The sequence below is a fragment of the Scardinius erythrophthalmus genome (assembly GCF_964197995.2).
Source record: "Scardinius erythrophthalmus genome assembly, chromosome: 20".
Lineage (NCBI taxonomy): Eukaryota > Metazoa > Chordata > Actinopteri > Cypriniformes > Leuciscidae > Scardinius > Scardinius erythrophthalmus.
Genome location: NC_138240.1, coordinates 6,357,708 through 6,372,070, shown reverse-complemented (window position 1 = coordinate 6,372,070; position 14,363 = coordinate 6,357,708). Strand labels below are relative to the sequence as shown.

The following is a 14,363-nucleotide window of genomic DNA, read 5'->3' as shown; positions in this document are numbered from 1 at the left end:
TAAAATTTAAACCTTGCCAACAGAATGAACGCCTATTAACAAAGACTGCATAATTTTAGACATTACTTTTAAAAAAATTGCAGTTTTAATGGGGACATTTTTGTCCTTAAGGGCCTTAGTGTACTATTTTTTTGTACCAACTACCTAGTGTAAAATACTGGTAGCTTTATTAAAGGAAATGGGGGTGAAATAGTAATATTCCAATAAAACTACATACTTGTATTTGTCCATAAGTACACACAAGGGTTGAAAATAGTATGTAGCCAACCCGATGCCAATCTGTGCGCGCACAATATGATTGACAGGCAGAGAGCACTTTCTGATTGGCTATTTTTATAATCAGTTAAACAAGCGTGGGGCGCTCTTCTCTATGACACCTTTCAGTGATATATGTACGGTAGTAGGAATATTTTATGTGGTATTTATAAAATGTATATATATATATATAGCACTTATAGGCATATAGTATTTCCCTATGTACATATGTAACAAGGAATATATCAGAATATTTACATTAAGTATGTTGATACAGATATACTATATAAAGCTGCTTGTTATATACTCAAATATGTAAAGCAAAACATTTATTTTGTTGACCTAATTACAATCCTTATGGTCTTAAAATCATGTTAAAATCAAATTACAATGGCAACAGGCATAGTAGACTTCCAATAGAACATTTATTTTCCCACAAGAGAAAATACTGTTTGAGACAGGTTATTTGGTGGGTAGGTAAAATCTGCAGTTTATACAAGCTTAAAATTTCTTAGAGGTTCCATCTTATAAACAGTGAACAAAAGCTACACAACTTTCTACAATAAATACAAGTTTCTGTGCTTGATGGTGAAAAGGGACATTTACTGTCTAACAGCAAGTGTACAATATATAATCATTAACCTTCGAGCATTTCACTTTGAAATCTTAAAAAGAACTAAACCAGAATCTTAAAGCACATGTGAAGTAAGATCTTAAAAGCCTATGCAATAGTTTATTATCTTAAATAAGAGATCTGATTTCCATCTTGAACCAATATAATTTAATTCCTTTCTCTCTTTACGGTCCATAAATAAATTACTTTTTTGTATCAAAAAATGAGAATATATATTTAACCATAGACAACTGTGAGTTGGTACATATACACATACATACATGATTGTATGCCGGTAATGTACATATATATGAACACACTCACACTATCCGATATCAAAGACAAGCAGGATACACTATGTAGAAAGTCGGTTCATCTGAAAATCTTTTTACACGTATATACACAACCTTCATTTCTTCATTCCTCCAGGCAATTTATTTCACAATAAACAAAAGAAAAAAAACATTAAATTAGATACTATATGATAAAAAACATACTTATATACACAAGTGTCTTTACAATATACAAGAAGTGGTTTGTAAAACTTTAAAAAGTAAAAAGCAATCTTAAGAAAATGGCAGTGATTCATTCAAATGTTTATATTCTTTAAGTTCATTGATTGAATCATTTAAAATATTAAATTATTCAGAAATGAATTGCTCTGAATGTACCCAAATGCTAAAACTATGGGTCTGGGTGGTTTAGACTCGTCATCACCATAAAGTGACACCTCATAAAAACACCAATCATCAATAGAAACCGTCGTCCTTTCGTAACCCCTGTCTTAGGAAACATCCTAAACCTGGAGAAATAAAAACAACTGGACAGAATCTGAAATGACTCCACTACTAAACCATTGCAGAGGGTTGTGTTCGGAACACATGGATAAACTAAACTAAACTGACTGATCAGGAGTCTAGTACCTGTTGCACTAGCCAAATGGCTCTGAACCTGCCTTAGAACGCCCATGTGAGTGGTACGTGAGGACAGATGTGGTTGGCGTTTCTGTTCTACATGAAGTTGGAGCCGACAAAACCATGATCTCCTCGAACTCGGCTCAGGTGCATCATAGCTCGGTCGTAGGCCACCTGCACAGACTTCCGGATACTGGTCTTCTTTCCCTCCATCATGCGCAGTTTATCAGCCGTGTCGTCAACGCCGAGAGGGATCACCTTATCTCGTGGCAGCCACTGCCTGCAGACACAGACATAAGAAGAGATAACTCCCTGACAGTTCTCTCTAAAATCCTCAAATCCAGTGGATACTTAAAATGGATATTTGGAAAAGCAAAGTCTGGTGGATAAAGCTAAAGGAAAACTAAGTAAATCTCCAGTGCTGTGCTCACCAGGTGCGTTTGTTGTCGAAGAAGAGAACCAGGAAGAGTTTCTCGCCGGCGTCCTCCTGTCTCTGGTCCCCCAGGCGCAGTACGTCGAGCGGAGGCACAGGGATGGGCACGCCGTTATGCAGCAGACCCTCCTGAGGCATGTCTGGATCTATGATCTACGAAATAAGAGCAATTTCAACATCTCATTTAACTTTTAAATGTCAGTGGTTTGCTATAACACTGCGTTAAACACTTCACATTTTGCTAAAAAAAAAAAGGAACTTTTTCAAACAACAGATCAAAAAGTTGAAAATAGGGATTAGCAATGTTATCATGTAAAAAACGAATAAAATAAAAACAATAAATGTATAATAAATAATTAAAGCAATCAAAATAGAACACTTCAGAATTTTTTTTTTATTTGAAATTTTATAGAATTTTATAGAAATTTTATTTGTTCATCTACAGAACTGCAAGAGGTTTGTGAGTTGTTAAAAAAAGCTAATAAGTTCAATAATAATGTAAAATCAAAATAACTTTAATAAAATAAAAACATTAAAATATAATAAATAATAGCAATCAAAATAGAACACTTGTTTTTTATTTGTTTACCAGCATTGTCATGTGATCACTGAATAGAGAACCGTGAACATGTAAATGTGTTGTTAAATGATAGCATTATTAAATTACTGAAATATATAATGATCAGGGGTGTTTTAGGTCAAACAGGTTTGGCTGGCAAAAATGTTCAGGAATCATTTATAAAATCCTTTTTATAAATAATTTATAATGAAACTGGGAATGTGTATTAATGAGCTAAACAGGTCATTTTTGATGTCAGGCTCCTCTCATCCTTATTAGGGGTGTCCATGGTTAACCGATTAACCGTTAAAAATTGCGTAACCGAGTGAAACATTTTGCTCGGTTAAGTGGCGTCAATGGCGTGCATTGAATTTAGTTGTAATACATTTTTGCACCGCCAGAGACCGCTAGACCAGTTTTCTAATATGAAGCGGGCAAAGAAAGCGCGCGTTCGAGAATGAAGGCTGTGCGCGAGCCAGAAACAAATATAGTCAGTCAGTATCCGCGCCACTGATCGCAGCACAATAATATCTGTCTGTCTGCAGAGCCACAGCTTTACACCAGCAGTTTTACCCCGCGCATGCGCAGTTTCATCACAACAGTTTTACCCGCAGAGTCCGTTTACCGTTACATTAACCCATACAATTTGTATTATGCATTTCCTAAACATGTACTTGCTAATCAAACACTTTATATGAACAAACTACTAATCTATAAAACACAATCGGTCTTCCGACCTTTTACTGTGTTGATATGCGCGAGGGAGAGAGAGCATACAGCGCTCGTGTTGTTTGAAGGCGGTGAGAGTGCGCGCGCGCGCGGCCGGGGCTCTCTCTCACTGTTTGTTCTTATGCGCCCTGTCCACTGATCTAAATAATTAGTTGTTACCACGACTTATTTGTTCCCTCGTTTTAATAAATCGTGGAACGTTGAACTATTTCCCTCCCTCATTTTGATTTAACGAATTACAAACGTGGCCAAAAACAGTTTGATACTATTAATTAGTGAATGCTAAAGACCTATATTTTGTGAATTGGTGAATATTCAGGTGAATTATTTCGTGGCCACGAATTAATAATAATTATTAAACTGTTTTTCTTACCTGTGAAGATAGCTCTTCAGTGAAGGCCGACTATTCTCGTACAGCTTTTTATTCCTTTTTTTTTTTTTTTGTGAATTGGTGAATATTTATCAGTATCAGGTGAATTGTTTCGTGGCCACGAATTAATAATACCTCAGCACGTTTTACAAGACCCTTCTCGATCGCAGCGGCAACGAGCACTTTGATCACTTGATTTAAAAAACAAAACATTTCAGCGCTAGATCGCCTAAAAAAAAAACGACCGAAATGAATGCTCTGCTAGTTAACTGGAGATGTTTTGTTTATTTGTATTGGTATTCGTGCCGCGAGATGTTTCAAAAGTGGTGGGGACAATATCGACCTTAGAAAATAGTGGTGGGGACATGTCCCACCCGCAAATTTTGCCTATCTCGGGGTTGCGGCGCGCACACTATGGTTAACCGAGTATTAACCGCTAAGGGCCTCGATTAACGGTTAATGAAAAACTTGAAAACGTGCAGCCCTAATCCTTATGGTGAAAGACTGATAAAATTCTGTCTCTGGTGTCCCCAGAATGTGTCTGAAGTTTCAGCTCAAAATACCCCACAGATCATTTATTATACCATGTTGTAAATGGCCATTTTTTGAGTGGAAGCAAAAACATGTTTTCTTGCATGTATCTTTAAATGCAAAAGAGCTGCTGCTCCCCATCCCCCTTATCCAGAAGAGTGTGCAACAGTGGGTTCAGGAAGTAAAAACTCCATTCATTTTATAGATTTTGAACAATAACTTATAAACCTTTAAAGACAGACCTACTGTGATCTAGGAGGTTGTTAATATATATATATATATATATATATATATATATATATATATATATATATATATATATATATATATATATATATATATACACACACACAAATATTTAAGTTTTTATATATGATCTACATTTGTAAAAGAGTTAGTTTTATGTTTCTCCATTTTTAATTTGATTATGCTGTTTGCAATGCTACATGGGATTGTAGTTGTTTCCCTCACTAAAGCCATTCTTGTACTTTTCAAATACTTTTTTACTTCAAATCAAAGTTTGTAATGTTGTGATTCACCTTGTAGCTGATTGTCTTGGTTCATGGCTTATAACACTTTAACAAAGACATTTTTTTAAATCCCTATGGGAAAAATGAATGAAAAAAATACTTCAGGAACCAGCGCCGCTGAAAAAGGGGGCAGACACTATTGCCAAATAGGACACTCAGTCAAAACCAAACAGAAGTTTTGTTAGCTTTTGGCAATCATCTCTATTGCGGTCACGCTTACGTTACATTGCAGTTCTTTGTCATCATGAAAGGTTATTATGTTACACATAATTATGTTCAAAAACAATGTGAAAATTAATTTTGCATAATAGGTCCCAGATTAAAAGATATTGACAGATATGCTTGACTCCAAATAACGAACCAACATGCAGTATGAATGTAATGTGAGTGTAGAGCGCCCTCTCTCACCAGAGCAGGATAGGATGGATATCCTCTGCTTTTGGCCCACACCAAATCCAGAGGTTCAGGTTCAGGCGCGTCCCCGTTCGACAGTACATCTACAAAGAAAATGAAATGTAATATCCACTTGTGCACTCAAAAACAAATATATTGACATTTCCTTGGGATTCATTTCTTACCAGTCCCAGTGTAGTCAGAGTCTCCATTAACAGTTTCTAAGAATGGTACTTTGGACAAAGCAGGTTTCCCTCTGCTCTTTTTAGGGGGTGAGACACTAAAACCAACAGAAAAAAATGTGAGATAACTGCACAAATGGAGCTAACTGAGCTATATGATTTTAGTCCTTTTTTTCCTCTTACAGTTCTCTGATAGTCGGAGAAGAGCTGCATTCTGAGTCAGAGCCGCCATCTTTGTGCTTTCTGAATCCATTTGTGAGAGCTAAAAAGGAAAGGAAAGGTTACATTAATAAAAATTAATTATACCCATGCCACAATTTCAGTTGTCATGAAAAACAGGATTTTCCATGCTTTCAAAAATAATAATAAAAATAATCCCACATCATTTACGGAAACTGAGATACAAAATGAGTTTGTCATGGTTATGGATGAGCATATTTACATATTGTGGAAGGTCATTTACATATAACAGTCATAAAGGTGCAAGAAACCTTGACTAAGTGGACTTTAAGGAAAAAAAGACAATTTTATAGACAATAAGATAAAAACCTACACTAAGATAGCCATGTAAAATAACTTATATCCCCCACTGTAACTGGCACAAGTAAATAAAGCTGCACATTTGAAAGCTTGATGGTTAAACATTTGAAAAAGTAATTGAGACTGAGTTTTATGTATTCATACAATGTACTAGTCATACAATATTAATATTGTACACGGAACACACAAAGAACTTAAAGAAATTGCAATTCCATTTTAAATCACAGAAGCAATTTTTTATCAGAAAAATACCAATAACATTTCCCCCCAAATCGTACAGCCATGCAAGTAAACGTCATAAGATCAGTTGTAATACCGCATGAAAAGCAGTTGTTTTCTTTACCAGGCTCTAGAGTGAGTCGAGGCGGCGTTCTCTCACGCTCTGGACTACAACTGCGACTTCTTGCTTTCTGTTTGGCGAGGGTTGATATGGGCGGAGGTGTTGGAGGTTTTGGCTGGGCTGAAGTTTCAGTCTTGATGGTGGTGGTGCAATTTAGTGTGCGTGCAGGGTCTAGGTCAGTGTTGGCGACCTCCTCCCTGTTTCCATTCTGCATCTGATTGTCTCTCTCACGCTGGAGCTTTGCTCCATTCTTTGCTTTTTTGAAGAGGACGGACGTTCGCCGCCCGACCCCGCCCGTAGCGGGCCGGGCCAGTGACTCGGTGGAGGACAGGCCATTGATCAGTTTGTGCTCAGGCGGGCAGACCTCGGATTTGGTGCAGCTGTTCACAGGTGCAGCATCTGAATCGGCTTCTTGGCTCTCGCTGTTGAGTTTCAGGCGCTTGGGTTGGCATGGGAAGGTCCTGGGGTCAGATGTCATGGGTCGGAGAGTCGGTGGTTCTCGGGGGGTGTCTCCTGGTGGAGGGGACAAAGCCAGGCCTGTGGGCTCCAGCATGGGTGGCGGGGTTGATTTACAGTCATCTAGATAAAAAGAAGGACAGCCAGACGTCAAGAAAATCTGGAATTAGACTGGCATTGCAGGGGGGAAAAAGATCAATGGTTAAACGTTTGAAAATGAAGAAATTAAGACATAAGTATTGCAATTTTACAGCTGGACTGTAAAACATTTTTCCTAAATACTCGTACAATAGTAATATTTATTATTTTGCTTAACATATTTTGTAGTAATAATCATTATTATTATTTTCAGTCGATTGAAAGAAAGGGGCGGGGTATAAGCAGACCAAATGATGGAACAAACTTCACCAAAGAGTAGTCTGTCAATTCACCGGCATATCCAGTTATGACATTTCTATTAAAAATTACAAGGTCAGTTTTGCTTAAATGAAATGTGTGCATGGATGAATTATTTACAATAAGATCAATAACGAGCATTCAGAAAACTTTAAGTTTCATGAACTTTATAAACTGAATGTTACAGAGAAAAAAAACTGAATTCTGGAATCATAACCAGAAAGAAAACGAATTCTGAATACCCATTTCTCAACTTCCAAACCTTGTCAAGTTTCACCTTTATCTGACGACGACGAAGACAGGTTATGTTCACCATCCATCTCTTTGTCTTCATCCTCCTCCTCGTCGTCTTCCTCTTTGAGGTCTCCATTGAGCATGTGCGAGTTCCGCCTATAGCGGACGTTGTTGATTTCTCGCCGCAGCAGGCGGATACGCCGTGTGCGTGCGCCGCTCGAGCGCATGGACGTCACCACGTCTAATTTATCTAGCAGCTCCCTCAACTGATTTTCCGTCGTCATGTGCAATCGATTATCAGGGTCTAGCAGCGTGTCGACTACACACACGTACACAAACAAAACAAAACCATTAGTAACAAAAGGTAAACTTCATGCTATTTGCTTTAAAGGTAGAAGCTAAATAATGTCACTATGAAAAAATTATTTACAGAAAATGTTTTTTGACAAAACTAGAAGAAAAAGTGCCATGTCGATGCTATGCAGCAACTAAGGTGTTGCTTCAAGAAATCACACCCAAATGTATGCATTTTACCACTGTCATCAAGTAACTTTATTTCATATGATTTCTTGTGATGTACTCACCATCTTCCAAAGTGCAGCGGTAGTAGTCATTTTTGTGTGGCGATTCTGCCAGGTGCATGCCCGAGTCCAGGTCGAAGCCTGTGCTCTGGGCTTGTCTCTGAGCGTGCCTCAGGATAGCGCCCCCTAGGTCCCTCAAACGTATTGCAGCTTGGTAAAACACAGTCTCTTTAGCATTGTAAAGCAGGCAGTTGGAGATCATGAGGTTGAAATCAGCCTCCAGGTCAGTGACAGAGCGATATTTGTGAGCTTCCAATTTGGATTTTATTGTGGAGAAGTCCATGGGGTGCGTGATAAACTCCAGGTAATCTGGGACCTGAGAAGCCAAGAGCACAGTTTCTGTTTAAGGCTTGAAGCTTCCGTTAACATAAATATGAGTATGAGAGAAATATGGTATGAGAGAAGAAAATTAAGATGTCAAGATTTTAATATAAGAGTAGATTGTTATTTTAAAAATGTGAATGGATCCATCAGTTTGAAGCTGTTATATTACATCAATTTAACTCATAACAACATTTATGAAACAAAACATTTCCATTTCAAATAAATGCTATTCTTTTATACTTTCTATTCTTCAAAGAATCCAGATTTTTATTATTATCTCGGATTCCAAATATAAAATTCAGCAGCACAATGGTTTTCAACATTGTTAATACTAAGAAATGTTTATTGAGCAGCAAATCAGCATTTTAGAATGATTTCTGAAGGATCATGTGACACCGAAGACTGGAGTAATAATGCTGAAAATTCAGCTTTGCATCACAGGGATAAATCAAATTTTAAAATATACTAAAACAGAAAAAACTTTTTTAAATTGTAATAATATTTTACAATATTGCAGTTTATACTGTAAACTGTGAGCACTCATTAAAACCCCCAAACATCGAATGGTAGTGGGTATAAATGTATATAAATATAGACAGACCTCTTTCAAGTTGACAGGCTGTGCAAATATGTTTGCATTATCTTTCTCCTGAAGCTGGTCTAAAGTGGACCGCAGCAGTACCAGGACCGGAGTTAACTGATGCTCAGTCACAGCCTGGTGAATCTTCACCTACAGAAGCAACACATGCTTATAGTGAGACACCTGGCTAATTTTTATATGGTTATGGTGACATAGAAACATGTCAGAGAGACAATCAGTAACCGGTCAGATTACTTCATGTCTGTCCAATAAAATGTTCTTTCCAAAGTGTACATCCCCCTTCCCCTAAATTATAATAATATTATAGTAGCAAATCATGGAGTTGTCAATGTGTGTTCAGTTGTAATAATGCTTGTAGATTATTTCCTTTTCCAACCAACAATTAATGCAAAGGATGTGGCTGAAATGTATTCACTTTAAAAATGTCTTAATCATCTATTGTACAAGATGTCACATGTGGTTTTGCTGGGCTGAAAAAGCAGCCAAGTCAAAGCTAAATCAACAGCCTGAGTCTTAGGGACGTTTTACACTGCAGCGTAATGGTGATGGTTTCACAAAACATTCTGTGTTGCCACATTGAGTATTCTCTTTGAAAACATATTATATATTCTGAAATGGTTATTGGGAGTGAGCAACTGAGAATCATTTCACAAAACCAATCCTAGTACAAGATTGAACCTCATGAATTCTAATTTTCATGAAATTCAGTAATTTACATTAAACAAATTGTCGATATTAAAGGATGGCATGAGGGTGAGTAAATTTTGGGATGAGTGAACTAACCCGTAACCCTTTTACTGCTTAATCGTCTGGATTCTGTAAGATTTACTGAAAAGAAAGTGTTTGTGCCACATGCACAAAGCTAAACACTTTGAAGCTTTTTTCATTCAATAATTGACTTCAGCATTTTATGTTGCTTCATAAAAGCCTATTTTGCAAATGATCATTCACTGAGAGTTGAATGGTGTGTTTTCAATCAATTCGGCTTGCCTCATGGGGCAAAAATAGACTCAGTGCTGCAATTCCAGCAATGCATTTTCAGTTCTGGAAAATGTAAATATGAGTGCAGAAATAACTACACAGGCCATAAAAACATGACTCAGGTTCATATTAAGTGACTTCAAATTAACAGTTTACATATCTAGTTGTCATGATTTATTCAAGATAAACAGACTTTGTAATGCAAGAATACGATCTAATAATCATACAGAAAATGTCAGTATGTTACCTGCTCTCTCTTTAGTTTCTCTCTCTTGCGGATGAGCTCAATCAGAAGTCGCGCTCTCTCCAAATCATGACGAAGCTTCTGCCAGTATTTCAGCTCTTCTCTCACAGCATTCAGCTTTTCATCTGGCTCCGCCTATATGCAGTTTATAAGATCCAAAGATAAGCAAAAACACTAAATATTGAAGTTGTGTTTAAGAGATGTGGCTTATGGATACAACTAGGGCTGCACAATCAATCAGAGGTATTAATAATAGAGTTAATATAAGTAATAATGGAGCTTTAATATAAATAAATAAAGAAACTATGGCATTTTAAAAATCAAGAATAAAAATGCACAACATTTAAATGTGCTTAAACACTGACCTGTTCTGCAGTCCTCTGGCCCTGCAGATGCGAATGTAAACGACGAATGAGAGGCACTCCGTTGCGGGACTGACGCTTAAGTAACCAATAATTGTGAAGTCTCTGCATGAACTGATTCTTCCTCTGTATGATGACATCTTTAGAAATTTTGTTCAATCTGTGAAAAACACCAACAAGTGTTAAATATGTAAAGCTTATTTTTAAAAATGTTTTTTAAAATATGCATACTTATAATATTTTTTTAATGTCAGCTAAATAAAAAATATATTTATGTATGTATTGCTAAATAAAATGATATATACACAAACACATACCTGTGAGTCGGTATTTCTGGGACAGTGACCAGTGGTGTTGCGACTTTTTTGGACACGTCTTCCTTCTTTCCTTTCTTCTGCTTAGAATCCATTTTATTGCTTCGTCGCTGCTTCTTCAGCTGTGGCGTCTGCGTATAGGCACTGCGACCCCTATTAGCCCTACACCCCAAAACCCTCCCCCCGGTTTCTTCATCATCCGACCCGTCCTTCGCGGCCGGTGAGTGCGCCTCACAAAACGCAGTCTTTTTCACCGAAAACGTAGTCCCATTCACAGTAGTCTCTCGGATTGGCTCTATTTTCATAAAGAGTCCCGCCCTCTGCGCACAGGTCACATGGAAGGCCGTGTAGCAGTTGGCCTTGTGGCACTGGATGGATGCTCCACAACCTTTCTGCTTGCACAGGTAGCACGTTAGCTTCCACCTAGCCGGTGGAATGTTGTCCACGCCCTCAATGGGCTCAAGGAAGACCGTGTTGGCAAAACACACCTCTGGGATCCAAATAGCGCAGACCACGTGTGCCCATCGTCCGTCACTGGTCTGTTTAAAAGCCCCGCCCCGGTTCGGGCAAAGCACGCAGTCCACGGGCCGAGAGGGCGACTGCAAGCAACAGCGGCAGAGCCATTGGCCCTCTGGGATGTAGGGAACTCCGTAACACTCCTGGTGCACAGCCAGGTTGCAGATGTCACAGAACAGGATGACGTTACTGTTGAGACACTCGTCGTCGAGACAGACGCAACAGAAGGCGTCTTCGTCAATGACGCTCTGCGAGGGCGCTTGGCTCCGTGACTCCAAGAACGACTCTTTTTCCAGACGGTCTATCAAGAGTTCGAAAGTGTCGGGTGATACTTGTGGCTGGGCTTCTGATGCTCGTCTATCATTCACCAGCTCCAGCCAGGCCACGTCTTCCTCGTCCATGTCATACTCCGCATCTGTGTCCGGCTCTTCAACGGACTTCTCAATGTAGCGGTAATATGCCGAAGGGCGAGGAGGCGCCTCCACCGGTTCATAAGACTCCTGTTCTCTGAAAGTAGGCTTGGGTAAAGCACTATGGTGGCTGTTCACATTTGACTGCGTCTGAGATTGTCCGTGAGAGTTGGAGCAGTGGTTTTGTGATGAAGACGACGATAACTGCTTCACATCCTTCTTTTTACCCCTGTGTGCCGCCGTACGGCGCGGAGAGCTGACGATGGCGGTCACTGATGTCTGCTCACTGTTTTCTTTGTTGCTGTTACACTCCGCAATGTCTTGAGCAGTCATCTCATCTTCGGTGATCACAATCAAGGGGTCAAAGATGCTGATCCGATGCAGTCTTCCATCCAGGTCCACTTCCACAATTTTTTGTGCCTGGGCGTACGTTAGGGTTTCTCTGGTGGGTGAAACTTTCAGCCGGTTGGGAGAGGGTGAGCGTGGCTGTGATGCCCCCATGCCTGACGTACCTGTGTCCGCGGCATCAGTTTGGCCCCCGGACAGGCCTCCCCTCCGTCGTGGTTTTCTCATGGGCACTCACACCACACAGCCCCTTGTACCTTGACCTGTAAAAAAAAAAAGAAAAACAACAAACATAAGATTTCTTATTTACAAAGCATGACAATACCAATGTGCAACTTTCACTCCATGTCTTGCCATGCCAAAGAGTCAACAGTAAAAAAAAAAAAAAATCACCCTTGGGCGAATGAGTTGTGAGTCTGTAAATACGGCATGCTCTCATTTCCTGGAAGTGGTCACAACCCGCATCATAACACGCTAATGATTTCTCATTTTCTACATGACTTCAAACAAAACTGTAATTGTTAAATATAATTTTGATAGATGAGTAGACTCTTTTTGTGGTTTTATAATAAAATCTTTTTATTTTTACATTTTATTACATTAATTGCACAATTTAAAAACATAAACATTCTGTACAAACATGTTTTGTACACATTTGTTTTATTATATATTGTGAGAGAACATTTCTAATTGTATTATGCTAATATGCATTTTTGCATTATATTATGTAATAATTTTGTTACATACAGCAAATAACAATACTACATAATTAAACGAAAAACTCATTGTGACCAAGTATTCAGCATAGCAAAAAAAAAAAATAATCAATTCTTTAAAACAGTATTTTTTATACAACATGTACAGAACTTTGTATACTTTTATACAAAGTTCTGTCAACTATCGTGCTATTCAAACTTATAAATCCATACATTTCAAAATGAAATGAATATATAGGTATGCAAATGTATCTATTGCTAGTTAAATTAAGCATACGACATTCGATTACACAAACTCATTGCGAGGATTAAGTTCAGGCTGGTCGCCAATTTAGTGTGTTTTTATTTTTGCTGTCCAATGGGCGGGACTTTTGATCTCAAGGCCTCTAGCAGTTCGCAGTCTTTCTGTAAACGCTAAAACCGCTTTAAAATTGCAATACAAGGTCACGTCGCCGTTATACACCCGTATAACAGCTGCCGCAAACACTTTAAGAGGGATATTACAAAACTTACAGTGGAGTTTTGGGGAATTTGTCACTGAAGTGAGACGACCACCAGAGGCTGCGAAGTTTATCAACCCTACATACTTAGACAACCAATCACAGCCGTCCACCCTCTCCATCTAGCCAATCAGCGGCGAGAAAAAGTATAACACAAGCTAAGAGTTAGGTTGAGCGTTCTTGATTCTAGAACGAAACGTCAGCCATATTTACAGTCTAAACAGAACTTCAGATTCAGCTAAGTTTCACGAGAACCCCTTACACAAAAATAAACAATGACAACATCGTTACCACTTCAAATCATAAAACTGTTACTCTGAGACGACCTATATACGAATATGCTTTATGATTAACTCCGAGACGACCGAAACGCCGAGGTGGCTAAAGCTGGCGGGCTAGTTAGCCGTTCTAGCCCGGGTAATCAGCACAGTAACCCCGCGTGCGGTAACCAACCAGCCGGCTCACCTAAGCGACCGTTGACATTGACTTCACAAGTTGAATTGGAAACACACACAAAATACACCATAAAAAAAGACAAATTACCGTATTTTCCGACCACAACTTCCGCAGAGAAGCAGAAGCTTTTTGCGAAGGCTGTTTAAGCTGGGGGCTTGGCCGAAAAGCCGGTAAAAATTCACCGATAAAATGTCCCCCGTCTCTCAGTCTTCCATAATTTCCTCCTGCAGATGTCTTCTGCGCACTCATGAATTTGGATTAATTTCCAGCATTTTAACTTCTGATCGACTCTGAGTTGGATTAGACGGGAGCAGCAAAACTAGCTGGCTATTTTCAGCTTCGACTACTACAACCGTCGCTCGCTGCCTGGGTAGATAGTTAGTAGCTCGCCAGATACACACAGGCACAACGGAGCGGAGCTTTCAGTCGAGATAGTAAGAACACGCCCCTTCGGAAAAGCAGGCCATCTACTATGTCAGCTATACGACTAATTTATTAAATCATAACGTTTAGTGTTTGTTAAACTCATAATAAGGGC

At 38.8% G+C, this 14,363-nt stretch overlaps 1 protein-coding gene across 2 annotated transcripts; it reads right to left on the bottom strand.

Annotated features, from left to right (window-relative positions):
- Positions 1 to 571: 571 nt before the first annotated feature.
- On the bottom strand, positions 572 to 14,240 carry brpf3b (bromodomain and PHD finger containing, 3b). 2 transcript variants are annotated; one of them, XM_081349046.1, is made up of 13 exons: positions 13,913 to 14,240; positions 10,886 to 12,416; positions 10,572 to 10,728; positions 10,210 to 10,341; positions 8,982 to 9,110; positions 8,060 to 8,372; positions 7,519 to 7,794; positions 6,393 to 6,968; positions 5,693 to 5,771; positions 5,513 to 5,607; positions 5,343 to 5,431; positions 2,214 to 2,368; positions 572 to 2,062 (listed from the first exon to the last, which is right to left on the bottom strand). In XM_081349046.1, exons 2-13 carry the CDS (start codon positions 12,379 to 12,381, stop codon positions 1,879 to 1,881), a joined length of 3,681 nt encoding a protein of 1,226 aa, XP_081205172.1. In that variant the 5' UTR covers positions 12,382 to 12,416; positions 13,913 to 14,240; the 3' UTR covers positions 572 to 1,878. The 2 variants fall into 2 exon arrangements, with proteins under 2 accessions (XP_081205172.1, XP_081205173.1); XM_081349047.1 differs by lacking the exon at positions 13,913 to 14,240 and adding an exon at positions 13,383 to 13,448.
- Positions 14,241 to 14,363: the final 123 nt, after the last annotated feature.